Source organism: Puma concolor, chromosome B4 (genome assembly GCF_028749965.1).
Source record: "Puma concolor isolate L17-30 chromosome B4, mPumCon1.1.hap2, whole genome shotgun sequence".
NCBI lineage: Eukaryota > Metazoa > Chordata > Mammalia > Carnivora > Felidae > Puma > Puma concolor.
In genome coordinates, this window is record NC_141673.1 from 51,264,484 (window position 1) to 51,285,309 (window position 20,826).

The following is a 20,826-nucleotide window of genomic DNA, read 5'->3' on the forward strand; positions in this document are numbered from 1 at the left end:
AGGGTTTCTTCGGGGACACAAATTTAAAGAAAGAAGGTACACACAAATTTTCTTAGAACTTTCCTTTTCTAGCAACCAGATATGAATTTACTAGACCTCATTAAAGACAATTTCCTGTTTTTGTTTTTTTTTTTTTAGCATATGTTATAAATCTCTGGGAAATAACAGTTTAGAAACAGTACTGTGGGACCCCTGGGTGGCTCGGTTGGTTGAGCAACCAATTCTTGATTTCGGCTCAGGTCATGATTTCAGTTTGTGAGATTGAGCCCTGCTTCTGGCTCTGTGCTGAAAGCCGGGACCCTGCTTCGGATTCTCCTCCCTCTCTGCCCCTCTCACTCACTCGCTCTCAGAATAAATAAAGAAAAAAGAAACGGTACTGTGCATGTTTGAGGTTATGTAAAAAATTATAAAAGCTACCATTTGTTGAGCTCTGTATCACTACCTAGGATCAACTGGGTTGTATGTATTAGCTGGAGTCTATGGATAAGGCATTCCGGGCTCTGAGATACTTACTTTTATTACTCACAAGGAAGTGTTGGAACCAAAAATGCAACACAAGACATGTCTGGTTCCAAAGCCTATGCTATTAGTAGCATATGTAAAAGAATAATAATAATAATAATAATAATAATAATAATAATAATAAACTGGTGTTTGTGACCATCACCTAAGACTTATGTCTGGTTTACATTAAATTATTGTTAGCCAGGTAAAAATTGGTTGAACTGAATCAGTATGATCATTTTACCTTTTGAATTTGTCTTTGGGATGGGAGAGGGTTTTTGGTTAAAAAAAAATTGAGGTATAATGGACATACAATAAATCGCGCATTTAACGTGTACAATAGGTAAGTTTTGACAAATGTGTACATACGTGAGATCATCACCCGTGATGGGAAAACGTAAGGGCTGCAAATAAAGATTTCAGTTTCCCTTCTAGAAGAACACGTGTCTGGAACGATTCAGTCTAAGGAAATCCAAGAGTATCGTGTGAATGGTGATGTGGGACCTGAGATGTAAACGGAGACTCTGGGCTCACTACTGGGCAGGCAGGGTCACCTGGCCAGGATCACTGTTTGTGTCAGCGTGTCGGAGATACCCCGGTCACGATCGGGAAACTGGTCTAGCTGGCGCCCCAACAGCCGTCCGGATTTTCCGCAATGTCCAAATCCCTTTTGGGAACCCACAGGTGAGGAGCCAAGCTCCTAAAACCGCTCTCCCATCAGAGGGAGGAAGTGCGTCAGCGCCAGACTCCAGAAGGCCCTGCCCCTCGAGGCCTTCCGGGGCATCTTGGCTCCCGGCATGCAGCGCGCCCGTCCGGGGCTCCTGGGAGTGCGTGGAGGGCACCGGCAGGAAGGCGGAAGTGTGGAGGCTTCCGGTCAGCGTGGTCTGCGTGCCATCTGCGAGTTTCTGACTTTCCTGGTGAGTTGTCTGCTTTCCGGGTCCAGTGGGGCCTGGGACTTGGGAATCTAAACTGTCGCCCGTAGAGAATCTCATCTCAAGCCCGGTCCGTCTCTGGGCAAGGTTGAGCCCGGCCCGAGACGCAGCCCTCCGTCAGGAACGAGAGTCTCCTGTGGTGTTGGTGGTGGCCCTCGGGCTTCCCCGTGCTCTGTGCGAGGTGGAGCCCTCCTTTGTCGGTAGTCTTGCTCGGGTTAACCTGGGCCTTCAAAGTTGTTTACCGCAACTCCTCTGTTCTTGCCCCTCGCAGGCTTGGATTGTTGTAGGCAGGGGGACCGTGAGTTTGTGGTTGCTGGTTGTGGTCCTCAAACTGTTAACTGTTAGTTATCCATTCAACAAATGCGCCGTGCGTTGGGGGATCCAGTGGTGAACGAGACCCATTTAGTTAGCGCCTGCCTTCGGGGTCCCCGAAGTCCCCCGGGATGACAGAAAATAAACTAAATTTCAGAATGTAATACGTATTTAAAAGGAAAGAAAAGGATGGTGTGGTGGAGAGTAGAAGGGAAGCTTACGAGGCGGGGCGGGGGGGGGGGTCGTCAGAGAAACCCTTTCTGTGGTACTTAAGTGAAGGAGCAAGCTTTGGGAAGGTCATTCCCAGGCATGGAAGCAGCAAATTGTAAAGGTGCTAAAGTGGAGATAGTTTGGACTTTGAAAAATTTTTTTCTTTTTTTTTTTTTGTTTCAAAATCATGTCTTAACGTTTTATTTAACTGCTTGATTGATGTATGATCTGTTAAATTGCACATGTTTATTGTGTGTAATATAAGTTTTTTTTTTTTTTTTTATGGCTGTTTATTTGAGAGAGGGAAAGAGAGAGAGCAGGGGGAAGACAGAGAGAGAGGGAGACAGAATCCCAAGCAAGCTGTCGCTGTTAGCCCAGAGCCCATGGAGGTTGAGGGGGACTGGAACTCATCAACCATGAGGTCATTTCCTGAGCCGAAATCAAGAGTCGATGCTCAACTGACTGAGCCACCCAGGCATCCCAGTGTAAGTTTTGATATATGTATACAAACGTCCATCAGTGCAATCAAGATTGTGTTATAAATCACTCTCAAAAGCCTTCCTCCTAACCCTTTATAATACCTAGAATTCCTTCCTTCCCATTCCCTCTCACCTCCCCATACTGTGCCTGGGTTGTCACTGATTGAGCTTTTTCTCCGATGTAATTGGTACTTGGGGATGGGGTGGAGCTTGGAGCCTGAGATGAAATAGAGTTGAAAGTCACAAATAGTCTTGTAGATCTTGAATATGAGGTGGGATATCATTAAAGAATTCCATGAAAGACTATGGAAAGCTCTAAGTTTTTAAAAGCTCACACTAACTGCCTTTTGGAGGATTTAGGGCTGGGGCTAACAGATGAACAGCAAGAGTGGATATGGACAAGTTTAAAATAGCGAAATTGAAGGGCACTTGGGTGGCTCAGTCGGTTAAGCATCCACCGTTGGCTCCTGTCACGATGTCACGGTTTGTGGGTTTGAGCCCCGCATCAGGCTCTCTGCTGTCAGCACAGAGCCTATTAGGGATCCTCTGTCTCCCTCTCCCTCTGTGCCCCTCCCATGCACATGCTTACTCTCTCTCAAAAATAAACAGTTAAAAAAAAATTAGGTAGATTGAATTGAGGGGAGCATAATGAGGAAGACTGGGGTAAGGTGTCCTATAAGCTCAGAGGCAGTCAAGTTAAAAGATACCTATAAAAACATTTTGTAATTTGTAAGTTGTTGCATAAATGTAAGGTGATGATGCTCTTTGCATTTTGGGGGAAATTCAGTTTCTGCATCTTGTATGGAAACTCCAGGAGCTTTCAGAATTGGCTTGACTTACAGTTTGCCAGTGACCACAGGGAGTTTGATTTGGTGCTCTTGTTACTTAATGGCTGTATATGCAATGTTGATTCTCCCATAATTTGTGCATTATGCCATCATAAATCATGAACAGAGTGAAGTGTGTTACCTTTCGTTTGTTCATGTTTTGTAGAGATACCTTTTGACCTGGTTTTCCAAGGATTTGCCCTTCTTTTTTTAAAAGTATAAATTTTTGCTTTTGTGTATGTATTTCTGTCAGCTTTCCAGGTAAAATATGGCTAAAAGCTTACGGAGTAAGTGGAAAAGGAAGATGCGTGCCGAAAAGAGAAAAAAGAATGCCCCAAAGGAACTCAGCAGACTTAAAAGTATTCTTAAAATAGATAGTGATGTTTTAATGAAAGATGTTCAAGAGATAGCAACTGTGGTGGCACCTAAACATTGTCCAGAGAAAACTGAATGTGTGGTACAAGATGAAAAAGGTGAGTTTAAGTGCTTTGTTTAAAAAATAATAATAGGGACGCATGGGTGGCTCACTAGGCTAAGTGTCTGACTTCGGCTCAGGTCATGATCTTACGGTTTGTGAGTTCGAGCCCTGCATCGGGCTGTGCACTGACATGCAGAGCCTGCTTGGGATTGTCTCTCTCTCTCTCTGTCTCTCTGTGTCTCTGTGTTTCTCTCTCTCTCAAAATAAATAAACAAAAATTAATAATAATTCTATCAGTTTCCTCTTGTGACTCTTTTTCCCTTTTTGACTGTCCTCCACTCTTTCCTGCACATGCTTCCCTACAAACCTCCTGCCATGTCCATTTGATTCTTTGAAGGCTTATAGTGCTGCTAGAGATTCTATGCTAAACTATTTTAAAGGCACTTCATGTGAATAGGCATGTTTTGGATTATTCAGGGTATTCAGGCTTATACAATAGCCTAAGTGTGTCAGAAATACAGCATAACAGGAGTTGACGAACAACGTAGACCCATCCTTGTTGGAAGAGTGTATCATTCAGTCAGGGACTAGGCAAGATAGCAGATCGTTTTCCGTTTTATCCTTTGTAAGATCTAGTTCCCAGAGAATCGTTATATGCCGTTATATTATTTTCCTAAAACAAATCAAAGTTTCCTGTATTTGATTTTGACAGATGCTAGGTACCTGTCTTAATCACAGTCTAAAGTTAGAGGCTGTGTATATTACTAGCTTCAGCACAGGAAAGGACTCCTTGGTTTTCGCATCCTCATATAACAGTTTGGCAGCAAACTGAAATAAGCACTCATAATACTCAGGCTCTTAAAATAGAAGTGTATTTATGTGGTGTCCAGTGGTCGAGGAAGAGAGCAGTGATCCTCAGCCTTCCAGTCCTAGAAGTTTTCCCTCTTGCTAATATTACTCTCTCAAAGGCCCGTATCTCCGCTTGTGTTCTGAATCCTCTCCATTCTCAAGGGCTATACGCCTGCATCCTGCTTATCAGTCTGTCTTCTTCACCGGGTCATTCCAACAGCATAAATATGTTCTAGGAAACAAAGAAAAATCCTTCCCTTGATCTCCCGTTTCTCTCAATCTGCTGTTTTATTTCAGCTCTCCTTGAAACTTCTTAACACTTGCTGTCTCTTTTTCCTCGTATGTACTGCCTCTGCCCATTTGCTCTTTTTTTGTCTTTAAGGTACAATTCACATAACATAAAATTAACTACCTTAAAGTGTGGAATTCATTATCATTTAGTACGTTGGTGACGTTGTCCAACATCACCTCTTTTTCCAAAACATTTTCATCACCGTAAAAGGAAACTTTATACGCATAAAACAGTCTCCCTCTTCTTCCCTTCACTGAGTCTCTGGCAACCACTGATGTGTTTTCTGTATCTATGGATTACCTCTTCTGGATATTTCATATAATTGAAATCCTGTAACATATGACCTTTTGTGTCTGACTTCTTTCACTGAGCTTAATGTTTTTGAGGTCCATCCATGTTGTAGCATGTATCAGTACTTCCTTTTCAAGGCTGAAGAATACACCGTTTTATGTACATACCACACATTGTTTATCCATTCGTTGGTTGGTGGGCATTTTGGGTTGCTTTCTTTCACCTTCTGGCCGTTGTGAATAGTGCTGCTGTGAACGTTCGTGTACACATTTTTGTTTGAATACATGTTTTCATTTCTTTTGGATTTGTACTTATGGATGGAGTTGGCTGGGTCGGTTGATAATTCTGTTTACTGTTTTCTGTATCAGGCAGCCATTTCCCCCTTTTTCCTTCTCTTTTTAGAATTGCCTCATCCTACTGGGTGTGAAGTGGTGTCGCATTGAGGTTTTGATTTGCATCTCTTCAGTCATTTAACGCTGTTGAACATGTTTTCATATGCTTGTTGGCCATTTGCATATCATCTTTGCAGAAGGATCTTTTCAAGTCCTTTGCTCATTTTTGTTTTCACACTGGCAAGCCGGTAAGGGATAGAGGGAGAGGGAGGAGAATCTTAAGCAGGCTTCATGCTGGGGCTGATGTCTCATGACCCTGAGATCATGACCTGAGCTGAAATCAACAGTCAGGACGCTTTCAAATTGGATTGTCCTTTTGTTGAATTGTAAGTGTTCCTTATATGTTTTGGATGGTAGATGCCTATTTGCTTTTTGAGTGTTTGCTTTTGAGTCTGTTTAATGTATTCTGTAGTTTTCTCTCCTGTTTTCTATTTTCTCTTAATACTTTCTGATTTTCATAACTTTATTGTTTATTTCTTATTTTGAGTTGTTTAGTTTTGCTATTATATTTTTAATTTCTGAGTTCTTTTTTCTCTTTTACTCTTTCTTTGTTATAGCCTGAGGTTCTTAATGGATATATGTTCTCTAATCTCACTGAGGATTTTCATTATAGTTTGAAAATTTTTGATCTACTCTGCCTTGTCTATTTTCTTGAATTCTTTTTTCCCTCCACCCCCTGCATTCCTTTATTTTTCGTCTTTCTCTTTCACAATGAAGGCTTTCTCCAAAGCCTAGTAATGAATGGTTGTTTATATTTAAAAGTAAAGCACTAAAATGATGAATGGATGCTGGCAGGGGAGGTGGGGACAAGGTGTGGGGGAGGACTTATCAACTGTTAGACTTGGAGTATGATTGGGTTGAACCTAGAAGGTTCTGTTGTGGAGGATGTATGTCAGAACCTAGGTCTTTTCTCGCATCATTCTTAGAGAGGGATCCTCTCATCTGCCTGCAGCAGTGTCCAGCTACCCTCCTTGGAATATTTCAGGAACTAAACGGGGATAGAACTGAGAGTGGGGGAGTCTTTCCATTTAGTAATCTGCCTGGTTGCAGTGTGGTTGCTCATCTCTGCCCTCAGGTTTGTGTTTCCCCTTACTTTGTTTCCTTCAACTTAAGCCACAAACCTAATAGTCACCTTGATCCCTTTTTCCTTTATTTCTCACCTCTAAAACATTAGCGCATCTTGAATATCTCCAAAATACAGCAGGAATCTATATCCATTTTCCTCCTCCTTTCATGTTATCACTTTAAAATGACTATTGTTTCTTGCCTGAACCAAGATGGTAGCCTGTTTTACTTCTCTCTTCAGCATTTGCTCCCTTTTGATACTTTTTTTTTTTCTTTCCAATTTGAGAGAGGACAGCACATGCAAGGGAGGACAGGCAGAGGGAGAGAGAGAATCTTAGGGAGGATCCACGTTCATTGTGGATACCGATGTGGCACTGGATCCCAGGACCCTGGGATCAGGATCTGAGCCAAAATCAAGAGCCAGATGCTCAACTGACTGAGCCACCCAGACACTACCTTTTGATTCATTTTTGACATATCAAACAGTATGATTGATTGATTGATTTATTAAATGTTTATTTTTTTTGAGATGGAGAGAGAGGCACACACACAGAGTGCAAGTGGGGGAAGGCCGGAGAGAGAGGGAGACACAGAATCTGAAGCAAGCTCCAGGCTCTGAGCCGTCAGCACAGAGCCCGACACGGGGCTTGAACTCACAAACCGCGAGATCATGACCTGAGCCGAAGTCAGACGCTCAACCGACTGAGCCACTCAGGCGCCCCAGTATGATCTTTTTAGAATAAATAAGGCAAATTATTGTCATTCACATCATTAAAACATCTCATTGTCTTTCCGTGTGCTCATCAGAGCCTACTGGGTCTTACTTAGTGCGGTTCTGGTGCTTCTCTTAAAAAAGCCACTTAACACAGGCTGCGGTTTGCTTTGTTATTCTCCCTTCAACGGAATATTGTAAACTCCATGACAGCAAGGAGTGTATTTGGACCACCATATCCCCAGAACCTAGAAGGGCACCTAAAACAGTCATTCAAAAACTAGTTATTGAATGGCTAGTATACAGAAGGCACTATTCTAGGTACTGAGGAAATAATGATGAATATCAGAAATTGCTTCCATCCGGATGGGATTTACATTGTATTGGAGGAGACTGAAAGTAAACCAGATAAACGAATTAATACAGTGTCAGGTGGTAGTGATCATGCACGACCTTGTATACCCTGGTAAGTTCCCATGGGAGGACATTCTGGGCCTGTCCTTCACAGTAGATAAGGTTGGTGATAGATGTACCACAGCATGGTTGCACTGAGCTCCCTGTCAGGGAGATTGCTGGTCTCTGGGTGTTATCTGGATAAGAGTGTCAGCCCCAGTGTACATCCAGGCTTTTCTTTCTTTCATTTTTCTTTCTTTTTTTTTTTTTTTCTTTTAATACACTTTTTTTTTTTTTTTTAAAGTAAACTCTACCCCCAACATGGGGCTCAAACTCAGGACCCCAAGGTCAAGAATTGTGTGCATTACCAACTGAGCCAGCCAGGCAACCTTATATCCAAGTTTTTCTTTTCTTTTTTTCTTTTTTTTTTCCTTTCTTTCTTTAAGTAACCTCTACACCCAACGTGGGGCTTGAACTCACATGAGCCTGAGATTGAGAGTTGCATGCTCTACTGACTGAGCCAGGCAGGCGCCCCCATCCTGATTGTCCTTTGTCATCTGCCCGTCACAAGCTTGTTGCTTACTACTCCTCCTCTTCTGAGTACACTTCATTAGAAGTGGCCAGCCATTCTTCATAGTTCATTTACTTCTAAGGCCTGTCCATTAAAAGTGTGGGTACACTTAATAGGCTCAACTGTCCTAGTTAGCTCAAGAAAGCACTTAATCTGAGAAATGTTCTTGTAACCCACTTCTGCTCCCAGCCATATACTTACCCTTCTTGCAGTAACTCAAACCCATGCATCCTAAATGACTCTGTTTAACTTTTACTAATGCAAAGGACAGTCATGACAGCATTCTTCAGAAAGTCTCTTAGTGACTAAATAGAAGACATGTCTAGTTCCTCACAAATACTTTTTATGTCTTTCATGGTTGTAGGAACCCATGAGAGCATGTCTGAGTCCATTGAATGCGCTGTGTGGAGTTTTCAGTGTTAGTCAAAGAGCATTCCATAGAAAAAGGGATTTTTTTTTTCTTTTGTAGTCTCAGACCACTTTCAGTTCTGATGTTCTCATTGCATTAACATGCTTTTTCACAAGATTGTTTCTTTATTCATGAGCGTTAATAGTTTTCGTTTTTTATTCAGATGACATGAAGATGGAGACTGATATTAAGAGAAACAAAAAGAGTCTTCTAGACCAGCATGGACAATACCCCATATGGATGAACCAGAGACAAAGGAAAAGGCTGAAGGCAAAGCGAGAAAAAGGGAAGGGGAAAAGCAAAGCAAAAGCAGTAAAGGCAGCAAAGGGTTTGGCCTGGTAGACTCTTTAAAAATTTGAAAAATCCTACATGGGACAGGTCTTCGATTAGAATGTATACGTGGATTTCAGCTTTCACCAAATGAAAACTGTGTTTCCAGATTTAACTTGGCCTTTCTCTTCAAACCCAGCTTAACTCCTCAAATTTGTTTTGGGAGCTTGATAAAATATTTTCTTTGATAAATGAAAGCGACACTGGTATTTTAATTGGATGCTGTCCAATGTGCAGGGGTTCTCAGACTTCAAAATTCTATTAAGTGTTACTGTGGTTGTAATTGTTTGGTCTCCATAAAGATAAAAGAAGATATTATACTGACACATTTCAGCTAATTCAGGTTTAAAGAAAACTTACACAACTAAAAATATGTCAGTGGATCTTATAAGCACTACTTGTTTAGAGTTTTGATTTTGTTTAATTCAGAATAAAAGATATTTTGTCTAGGGGCGCCTGGGTGGCGCAGTCGGTTAAGCGTCCGACTTCAGCCAGGTCACGATCTCGCGGTCCGGGAGTTCGAGCCCCGCGTCGGGCTCTGGGCTGATGGCTCAGAGCCTGGAGCCTGTTTCTGATTCTGTGTCTCCCTCTCTCTCTGCCCCTCCCCCGTTCATGCTCTGTCTCTCTCTGTCGCAAAAATAAATAAACGTTGAAAAAAAAAAAATTAAAAAAAAAAAAAAAAAGATATTTTGTCTAGATCTTGAAGTGCTTTTCTTTCATGTGTCCTTAAGGTTTTCTAGTAGGAGAGAAGACCATCTGCAATTAAATTGTTAAAAAGTCTTAAGTTTTTAGGTAGAATATTAACATCTACAAATTAATAGCCTCCATCTTTTTACGAGAGAGAACAACCTGGGAACTAGTTAATGTCAGTTTTTATATTATGTAGCCTAATATAACACAACATTCCTCACACTATGTTTCTTAGAATCAGTTTTTCTGGGGGTGCCTGGGTGGCTCAGCCGGTTAAGTGTCCGACTTCGGCTCAGGTCATGATCTCACGGTTTGTGAGTTTGAGCCCTGCGTTGGACTCTGTGCTGACAGCTCAGAGCCTGGAGCCTGTTTCAGAGGCTGTGTCTCCCCTCTCTCTCTGCCCCTCCCCCACTCATACTCCGTTTCTCCCTCTCAAAAATAAATAAACATTAAAACATTTTTTAAAAAAACCAGTTTTTCTACATGTGTGGTGAAAAATATATTTCATAGTCACATCAGTTTGGGAACTACCACATACCTGGACGTTCACAGTGTTTAGCTTAGTATGGTCTTGCAGAGATCTAACAAAGAAACCTATTTAACTTTGACTCTTTCAAACTATTGTTCTGAAGGCTCTACTGTTGGAAATCCTGGTAAATGAAATCATTTTTGTGAAGTCTGTTTTGCTACAGTTTACTAATTTTACTCTTTTAAGTTTACTTTTAGTTAAGCAGTTTATTTATTTTTTTTTAATGTTTATTTTTGAGAGAGACAGAATACAAGCAGGGGAGGGGCAGAGGGAGAGGAAGACAGAATCCGAAGCAGGCTCCAGGCTCTGAGCTGTCAGCACAGAGCCCAATGGAAGGCTTGAACCCACGGAACTGTGAGATCGTGACCTGAGCCGAAGTTGGACACTCAGCCGACTGAGCCACCCAGGTGCCCCTATATTGAGTAAAAAAAAAAAACTGCATTATATTGATGGTTGCTCTGACAATTGATGCCATTTTTTAATTACTGTTTTTAATGTTTATATATATATATTTTTTTACTGTTTTTAATGTTTATATATATTTTTTGAGAGAGAGACAGAGTGCAAGCAGGGGAGGGGCAGAGGGAGAGGAAGACAACAGAATCCAAAGCAGGCTGTAGGCTCTGAGCTGTCACCACAGAGCTCAATTCGGGGCTCAAACCCATGAATCGTGAGATATGACCTGAGCCGAAGTCAGATGCTTAACTGACTGAGCCACCCGGGTGCCCCTAGTTAAGCAATTTAAACTTTGTATTCCCTCTGGAATTTTACAGTAGTCCTCTTGACCATCCTTACATGTTCACTGGAACAACAAATATTTATTGAGTGCCTACTATGTGCTGGGAACTTTTCCAGGTGCTGGGGACATGGGGTGGGAGACTTAGGAAGTTTTGACCTTATGAGCCTCTACTCCAAAGAGGCTGTTAGCTTCTGAGGAAAACCAAGTTAAAAGTGAAATCTATTATGTTGGGATGAGCACTGGGTGTTGCAAGTAAGCAATGAACTGCGGGAATCTACCCCCAAAACCAAGAGCACACTTTATTTTCCAACTATTTTCTATTAGCTTCTTTTGAGAAAATGTATTTTAAGTATTTAAATATTATCCATTAACCTTTCAGTTAATTATCCATTAATCACTGAGTAAATTGAGAAAAGTCTAGTATATAAAACCACCTTAAGATTTTCCTGTCATTAAATTTTAAAGATTCAAATCTCCTCCTCCTTTTTGCCTTTTGGTATAGTTAGGAACAACAAATAGTTTATGAGGAAAAAGTAAATACATAAATGTTTATCCTTGAAATAAAAAGTTGCTAATGTTTACCAATTAAGCCGCTGACAATATCAGCCTAAATACACTAGCTATTTACCTTTTTTTTTTTGTAAGTAATCTCTATACCCAACTTGGGGCTTGAGTTTACAGCACCAAGATCAAGAGTCGTGTACTCCAGTGACTGAGCCAGCCTGGTGCCCCAAGTTGTTTACCTTTCATTCCATCATAGCAATTGACTGCATCACTGATGTTGCACACTTAGTGCTTATATAAAATTTAACACCATGGTCAAGTATTTTAGAGCTGGGTTTTCTTTAAATTGAGGTCAGAGGCCAATATCAGGGATATGTTCATGTTTTCTGCGGCTGATGACTTCTAATTTGACTCCAGTGGTAGGAGCTTAGAGCTCTCATCCAGGGCCTCTCGATGTCAGGATGTTCACTTCAGTTTGTCCGGTCAATGAAATTTGTCTCTTCAGAATTTAGCTTAAAAGTTAATGATAAGAAACCAAAACACCACCGGTGAAAGGTGGCTGTTAGAAAGGGTTTGGCACTCAGGTATGACTGGGGCTTCTAAGGCATCCTGAGCTGCACCTCCAGCAAGATTGTTCCCACCTCTAAAGTGTGGCGGCAAATTTAGACCGAGGTTCCAAAAAGAGTGCAGGAGTACAGTCACTTCTTGCTTTATTCATAAAGGGCATCAACTAAGTATAGCACGGTCCCTTAATCCTTTAGATGATTAGCTAATCTTTTTTAGAATCTGTCATTTATTTAACTCATGTTTTCCAGAGAATTGCTGTAAAACCACCAGATGGAGCTCAAGGTAAACATCAAGTCATTTTGGGAATTAGCGTGGGCTAAGTCACAGTAGGAACTGAATGTAACATTTTATTTTTGTTGTTTTTTTTAAATGTTTTAATTATTTTTGAGAGAGAGAGAGACAGAGAGACAGAGTGCAAGCAGCGAAGAGGCAGAACAAGAGGGAGGCACAGAATCCAAAGCAGGCTCCCGGCTCTGAGCTGTCGGCACAGCCCAACGTGGGGCTCAAACTCACGAACCATGAGATCATGACCTGAGCTGAAGTCAGACGCCCAACCAACTGAGCCACCCAGGTGCCTCTTTTATTTTTGTTTTCTAAGAAATTAAAATAAGGAGAATCAAAGTTGTTTTCATCTATTTGTTATTTGTCAGATAGACCTTGGGCAAAATGATTTAATCCTAAACTCTCCAGTCAAAGTATTAACTCAGTTAATCCTCCTAGCAATAACTATGTTGGGTTCAGTCCATTTTGGAGGCTCAGGGTTTATAGACCCCTTCTCAAATCTCAGCCTAACCCAGACTGGAATTCTCTAGGTAGTGCTTCTGTGGAATGGGCTGACCCAGTTCTAAAGGTGTGGCCCACAGTCTGTGGTACCAAGGCTCTCAGGGCAGTCAAGTGAACTGTAGCTGAAGCTCAAAGGCAGGCTCAAGTAGTGGTTTTCAGCACATCTTTTTTTTGTTTTTGTTTTTTCTAGTGTCACATTCATTGTAGGTACAGTTTTTTCCTCCACTGGTCCACATACTGCCGAGAATAAATATGCAGCAGAATATATTTGCTTTATGAGGGAATTTGGGTGTTTTCAAAATTTAGATTTACGTATCTGGGATATGAGTTTTGAGAGGTGGAGAATGAAAAATAACTGGCTATAAGTGCCTTGGTTTAAATATCTGAAATGGATTATTTGTGACCTTGAGGGTTAGGGGTGTGTAGTTCAGATCAGTGAACACTAGCCACAAAGTAAATGGGAGGAATCCAAAGACATTAAGGAATTCCCAAATTTATAAATACTGCAATTGAGAAGCAGATGTTGGGCTGTTGACTAAGCTTACTAGCTAAGTGACTAACTTCTGATGCCACCTGGCAGAGCAGTTGAAATTCATGCTAGCCACAAGGTGGAATTCTTTTTCCCCGCAAATGCCATGGTAGCAGACATGTACGAATATTACATGGAAATGTTGGGTGTGGAGGGAGGTGGATGGAGAGCTGTTAAGCACTCATGTCAGGTCAAAGGCCCCTCTGCTGCTCCCAGGGCCCTCAGGCAGCAGGGGAGCCAGGGCGAGATTTGTGCCTACCTACCCAAAACCTTAAATTTGATAGCGTTGAATGCCAGAGGTCTTCACCTATTTTTAGAGCAGGAGAAAAATGTGATATCACATACGACTCTTTTGGCAGAATGATAGTTATGATAACAACCCACGTTTAGGGAATGCCGAGTTAAGTGCTTTACCTATATTATTTAATCCTTAAGACGATGCTGTGGGATCACTACTCTTACCCCAGTTTTCAGATGAGGGAACAGCTTGGAAGAGGCCAGTGTATTTGCTCACAGTTAGGCACCTAATCAGTTGCGAGCAAGGCTGCCCCAGGCTGTAGAATGAATGCCTCTGATGGGACGCTTCAGAGAGACGGACTTTGAGTCAATCCAAGGAAGAACCTTCTGACCAAAGTGTTGGAAGTTGGAACAGGCAGCCTTGGGAGTACTATTCTGACACGCTAGGGGTAGACAGGCACTTGGTTGGAACACAGCAGAATGGATTCAAACACTGTACTTAGAAATTGGGTTGAAAGCTGCTATCATCATTTTAGCTAAGAAATGCCTTGTGGGAAGTTGCCCCGTCTGAAATGTGGTATGCTTATCTCACCCTTGATAGTCTTTTGGTGCTGCACAATTACAGACTTAAGTATCCTTTTTGGTGGAACTAACAAAATCCAAAATCTTAAATTTGTTAATGTACGTTAAGTCTGGTATTTATTCCTGTAAGTTCCACTTTAAAGTATGGAAGAAGGTTACAAACATCTGCTTTAAACAATGAATGGGGTACAGTTCTTCGCATTTTAATTTAAAGAATGGCACAGTTTTCTAATACATTAAGTTTATAATATGCAGAGTGGATTTAATTTCCTAAAGCAATGACTTGTCTTGGCATTATGCTATCTTATGAAACACTCTCTCACTCTCACATTGTGTCTTTATAGTTTTCAATATCAGCAAAACCTTTACATAGTCTAACTTGGGTGTTGTGTATCATTGTACAGTAACTGCTAGTACATATGGTATTTCTGATCCGTGTAATAAAGTACATTTGTCATGTATCTGTGATCTGCATACCTTTCAGCTGTTACTTCATAAATCTGTTCCATCGGAGAACTGCTTTGTACAGCAATGGTCGAAGCTGCTTTTAATAAACTAATATTTTGTGTCTTTTATATGTAATCAACAGGGAGTATTATAGACTTGTGCCTCTGTGGAGAAACATTCCACTAAACTTATTTTCTCTTGACAATAATGGAAAAAAATAGCTTGGGAAAAGCACAGATGTTCAAGAACATATGTTGTTTGCTCCTAAGAGTCAGCTGAAGATCTTTTGTATTGCTCCAGGTTTTCTTTTCTTTTTTCTTTTTTCTTTTTTTTTTTTTTTTTTAATGCTTTAGAGAAGAAACAGTTTGAGATATGTGATGGCAGGGGTGGGGGGCAGAGTTACAAATTGAAGTGAGAGACCAACGTTGGGTGCTATTTGTCAAAATTCTGAAGTGCCTTGAAGCAGTGATACTCTTGAGCAGAGCGGTAGGCGGTTGGCCAAAGATTGGTCGTTCCACATGCTTCCCTACTCAGACGTAAGCATTCTGCCCTACTTTTAGTCTTTGTTCTGTCCCAAACTTCAACCTAACAGTGTCTTCACAAAAGCAGAGGTATTTAATAATTCAGGTAATCCCTTGAGTAATCAGATAGGCGCTATTGTCTTTCTTTGTAGAAATTTGCTCAGCGAGTCAGCTCTCCACAGACTAGGCGATTATTAGTAACTGCTTAGGAAAATATTCTAGGAAAATGCTAGAGAAAAGGAAGCTGTATGCCGTAGGTGAAGTTGGTAGGGACGTCCTGTGTAAGCCTATGAATCTTTAAGAAGAGTTGCCATAAACAGAATGGGAACCAGCTGTTCCAAATCTCCACTGACGAAACGGGTTTTAACTGTAGCAGAAGGGATTTGGGTTAAATGTAAAGAAGAACTTCCTGAATGTGAGTGTTATTTAAAGCCAAGTATGGCTTGAAAACAGGCTGTTGAATTGTCTCTGGAGGAGAGAGCATGCTAGAGAAAGAAATGGAAGGGGGCCGAGAGTGGGAGATCCCCACTTAATCGAGATGGTTTAAATGTAATTCTGCCCAGTAGGTATGAAGGCTTTATTCTCTTCTCACACTCACATCTCAGGTTATGAGGTTTGAAGTTAGACCTGAAAGGTAGACTTTAGTCATTAGAACTAAAATGCCAGAGGATTCCTAGGTCTGGAGGTCCTTTTGGTACAATTCTTGATTGGAAAGAAACGCTAAGGTGTGACCAATGGATGAGGAAGGTGACCCATGGCTGATTTTCCACCCTTGTCATTAAAGACTGGTGTACCCACTGAGTTCACGGTGTGCCGGGGAGGAATTTGACACTGAGCGATTTCCGGAAAGACAAGTGCGTGATAGGCTGAGACCGCTGGCCTTGGGATGGGTTGGAGGCCTGGGGAGTGGGTACGGCTACCACGTCACGGCAGGGCATATGCCAGGTGGATGTTTTTACCGGGAAGTCTCCAGCAAGACCAGAGGGTTTCAGATCTAACTTGGCACTTAGAATTCCAGAGAGAAGAGACGAAGATCAGGGAAAATTGACCTTTTTTTTCTTACCTGCTGGCTGTCACCACCCTACCCGTGTCCCCACTTGGTGTTCCCTTTTGCACCTCCCTTTTCTTTATATACCTTTGCTTTTAGTCTTTCTCCTTCAGTCTGTTTTTCTTGCGTGTTACTTTTTTTTCTTTAATTGTTTTATTAAATAAAAGCTTAAAGCTGTGAGTCAAACAGTTTTTATTTAACTTTTAGGGGAAAAAATGCTACTAAGCTTAGTTATAAGTGCTCTTTGTTTATAAATGACCCCTGGTGTTTTTCTCTTTGGCCCTGTAACGATAGTAGAAATTTTCCTATTTCTGTGCTGTTTCTTTCCATCGCTTTGTCTTTCTCTCTCCCTCTGTATGCCCCCCCCCCCCCCACATTTTTTTCCCTGTTTCTATTCTGCCCTCTTCTGTGTGGATATTATTTTAATTTCCTCTTCAGGCTCAAATCACCCCCTTCTTGCATCCTCTTTCTCCCTCCACACTTGGTTCTTCCCCTTTATCTCAATCTTCCTGCCCGTTATGTTTTTCCTCCTCTTCCTTTTCACCCACATCTCTTAACCTTAACTGGATGCATGAATAGAAAATAGGCTCTACAACGGGGGCAAACAGGCTGGTCATTTCTTTTTATAAATAAAGTTTTAATGGAACATAACTACACACACACCTTCATGATTGCCTGGGATTGTTTTGTACTACGAAGGCAGAGTTTAAGAGTTATGAATGAGACCCTCTCTTCTGGCCTGCAAATCCTAAAATACTATCTGGCCTTTCAAGAAGTTTGCTGAATTTTGCTTTAAAATATTTCTGTATTAAATCTGGCCTTTCAAGAAGTTTGCTGAATTTTGCTTTAAAATATTTCTGTATTAAGTGAAGGCTTAATTTATTCTTTATTTAGAAATTCAGGTGATTTGGATCAGTTTTAGGTCTCCCATCTCTACTTAATGAATTTAAGTCACCTTTTATATTTACATGTTCCTGTAAATTTCTTACTTGAAGGCAACTATATCCAAAAGAAAAAGGAGAAGCTCATCCTGACTATAAAGCAAGGTGGGTCACACCAAAGGGTTGTTGTTTGTAGTGTGTTTGTGTTGAGATGTGTTTCCCGCCTTCCACCTCTGATTGGACCAAAAAATAAATAAATAAAGATTCCATTGAAAATATTTGAGAAATTTGACGACAAAGTTTTCTTTTATTTTTTTAATTAAAAATTTTTAAAAAATGTTTATTCATTTTTGAGAGAGAGAGCATGATCAGGGGAGGAGCAGAGAGAGAGGGAGACACAGAATCTGAAGCAGGCTCCAGGCTCCGAGCTGTCAGCACAGAGCCGGACATGGGGCTCAAACCCACGAACTGCGAGATTATGACCTGACCGAAGTTGGAGCCTTAACCTACTGAGCCTCTCAGGCGCCTCAAATAGCTAAGTTTTCTTTTAACTCTATGAACCATTTTTGGAAATGTTAGATGCTAGCGAAAAGACTTTTAATTTAACAAAACACCTCGAATACTGACACAAAGAAAAGCACTCCAATTTAGTTTGCTGCGGTAGGTGGTCTAGTTGAGCATTTTTAACACAAATACACTTACAGGTTGATTTCATTAACATGCAATTAATATGGAATAAAATAGCCATAAGGTTTAAGGTTGAAAAACATTTTTTTTTTTAATTTTTTTTTTTTTCAACGTTTATTTATTTTTGGGACAGAGAGAGACAGAGCATGAACGGGGGAGGGGCAGAGAGAGAGGGAGACACAGAATCGGAAACAGGCTCCAGGCTCTGAGCCATCAGCCCAGAGCCCAACGCGGGGCTCAAACCCACGGACCGCGAGATCGTGACCTGGCTGAAGTCGGACGCTTAACCGACTGCGCCACCCAGGCGCCCCTAAGGTTGAAAAACATTTTAGAGATCACGTGTTTTCCGCCCTGTGCTTTTCAACAGATGAGGAAACTGAGCTCCTAATTTTCCCAAGATAGTAGGAGTTCATGACAGAGTCTAAGTGTCTTTATTCTCAGACCAGGCTTTTTCTAAACCATAACACAGTGACAACTAGCTGCTCAAGTGTAACCTTCTGACTAATGTCAAGATTCATTCTATTCCTTTCCTTTCTCTAAAGAGAGGGGGCTGCTACATGAAGCTATGGTGTGTGACTGGCAGTCTTTTCTGCAGGTTCACTTCTGCAATGGTTGGTAATCAAACCTTTTCCATTGGTGGCTGGGCCTCTTTGCCTCACAGTTGGTGCAACATCTTTTAGATGAAACAGAATAAAATAATAAACCATCCTCTTCTCCTGTGCCTCCCCTGAAAGCCTGTATTTTTTTTTTTTTTTTGTCCCTACTCTTGTAATTCAACTTGTGTGGCTCTCAATTTTATTTTCTTTTTGTAACTTTTATTATTTTCATAACTTCTATTGTCTATTACAATTTTTATTGTTTTTTCATCTACCTGAAAGTAACATGTATATGTTGTAGAAAATTAGAAAACCCAGGAAAGGCTCGGTGAAATACAATCATTCACAGTCCAAGCACACACAGAATATATGTCGGTGTGTATATTTTCATAATTGTCTTAACCCTACATAACTTTATATTCTGCTTTCTTAAACTTCATATCATGAGGATTTTTCCCATGCCACCAAAAATTCTTGAAGTGTTGTTTGAAAAGTTCCCTCATATTCTGTCTTGTGGGTAAACTGTACGTTTTCTTGTTTGCCTACGTTTAGACAAATTTTTTCAGAAAATTTCTTTTGCACCCAAAATATCTCCCAGTAATATTAATGGTCTCACTAATCCTTATCTGATTATATTCTTGTAGAAGAGTTCTAGAAGAGAATGAAACTTTCTTTTTCTTTTCTTTCCTTTTTTTTTTTTTGAGGATGAATTTTCTTAATAAGACTCCCAATCCATATCACCAAACCACTTTCCCAAAAGGCTGAAACAATTAAAAATTTTTCCAGAAGTAGTGCGTCTGGCTGCCTGTCTGAGGCACACTTGACGAGCTCTAATTAAGCAAGCCTTTTAAAACATTCCTTTAAATATGTCACTCCCCAGTTAGGAAACTTCCCATGGCTGCAAGATCAGATCTAAACTTCTTGGTGAACACTCTTCCATTTCTTTACTTGCACCTGATTTCAACCACTGCAATCTGGCATCTGTCCCCCGCTGTCTGCCTGGAGACATCAAAGAAACAGCCCTGGACTGGACAAAGCGTCAGGAAATTAGGGTTCAAATCCCAGTGCTGCCACTTCGTAGGATGTGACCTTGGGCAAGTAACTTAATTTCTTTGAGCCCATGTCCTCGGCTTTAAAATGGAAATAATAAAACAGACCTTGATTTGTGGGGCTCCTGTGAGATAATATAGGCAAGAAATTTTTTTAATCTGTAAATGTTAGGGGGTATATTGTTATTGAAACTACTCTTGGGGATAATGTGGTAGTTATTAGTGCCGTTCACCAAATATTTCTGATTTCATGTAGGCTTATGGTAGAGTTTCACTTCCCTGCCCTCCTTAATTTGGATGTGGCCACATGACTGACTTTTGCCAATGCAATATGCGTGGAAGTGATATATGCACTTACACTCAAAATCTTAGTGGCCCTTAGCCAGTCACTCTCCTGTTCTCTCTCCCATGACAAAGGGAATTCTGGAGGTGGTTGCTCCATGAGCCTGGGTCCTCGACAGAGAATGTCAGCGTGGAGAGGAATCCCCGGCCAACCAGTGATGGACCTGTATCTTGAGCAAGAGTTAGACTTGGCTTTTCTAAAGCCTGGCATTGGGGGTTGTTTGCTATTGCGCTCTGATCTACCAGTATGAGCCCACTCTTGGTCCTTCTTCCGCTGTAGCATTTGCTATTGTTGAAGTTCTTGAAGCCCTCTTTTGTTTTACCTTGGTGCCATTAACACCTGGTGTTTTCCCCCATCTCTAACATTATCCTCAGTCTCCAATGTGTTCTGTTTCTTCATTTTCCACTTAAATATGGATGTTAAATGAACTTCCGACCTCATCATCTCCTTTTGGTACCTGCTTCCCCTGCCAACTTTGTTTTGCTTACAGTTTCAGTATATGTGTCTTTTAACCCTGTATGCTTGAAAAAGTTTTCCAGTTTTTAAAAAAAATTTTTTTTCAACGTTTATTTATTTTTGGGACAGAGAGAGACAGAGCATGAACGGGGGAGGGGCAGAGAGAGAGGGAGACACAGAATCGGAAACAGGCTCCAGGCTCCGAGCCATCAGCCCGGAGCCCGACGCGGGGCTCGAACTCCCGGACCGCGAGATCGTGACCTGGCTGAAGTCGGACGCTTAACCGACTGCGCCACCCAGGCGCCCCAAAAGTTTTCCAGTTTGAGAATCACTGGCTCTACTCTTTTTTTTGGTTTGTTTGTTTATGCCTTGAGGGCTGGGATCCTAGACTAGAACCAGATGGCCAGCTGGCTCTTCTACTTATCTACCTGTGAAAGACTTAATCCCTCTGTGCCTCTGTTTCTGCATCTATCACATGGGAATAATTGTAGTTCCTACCTCATAGGTAATTTTGTGGAGTAAATAAAATACATATAAAACACTTCCAGTGCTTACCTAGTACACAGGAAGCTTTTTATACATGCTGGTGGTTGTTTTGTTGTTATAGATCTTACCTCCCTCCACTCCTCAAGTTCTGCCTCCAGTTTCTGGT

The 20,826-nt window shown here is 41.2% G+C and overlaps 1 protein-coding gene across 2 annotated transcripts; it reads left to right on the forward strand.

The window, feature by feature from the left end:
* Nucleotides 1-1,270: 1,270 nt before the first annotated feature.
* Nucleotides 1,271-9,436, forward strand: LLPH (LLP homolog, long-term synaptic facilitation factor). 2 transcript variants are annotated; one of them, XM_025926814.2, is made up of 3 exons: nucleotides 1,271-1,421; nucleotides 3,518-3,737; nucleotides 8,820-9,436. In XM_025926814.2, the coding sequence occupies exons 2-3, from the start codon at nucleotides 3,533-3,535 to the stop codon at nucleotides 8,996-8,998; spliced, it is 384 nt and encodes a 127-aa protein (XP_025782599.1). In that variant the 5' UTR covers nucleotides 1,271-1,421; nucleotides 3,518-3,532; the 3' UTR covers nucleotides 8,999-9,436. The 2 variants fall into 2 exon arrangements, with proteins under 2 accessions (XP_025782599.1, XP_025782600.1); XM_025926815.2 differs by lacking the exon at nucleotides 1,271-1,421 and adding an exon at nucleotides 2,262-2,443.
* The last annotated feature ends 11,390 nt before the right edge of the window (nucleotides 9,437-20,826 follow it).

Coding starts and splice junctions, on each gene's coding strand:
- LLPH (XM_025926814.2), top strand. CDS start 3,533: ATGGCTAAAAGCTTACGGAGTAAGTGGAAAAGGAAGATGCGTGCCGAA. Junction 3,738..8,819: donor TGTGGTACAAGATGAAAAAG/GTGAGTTTAAGT, acceptor TTTTTTATTCAG/ATGACATGAAGATGGAGACT.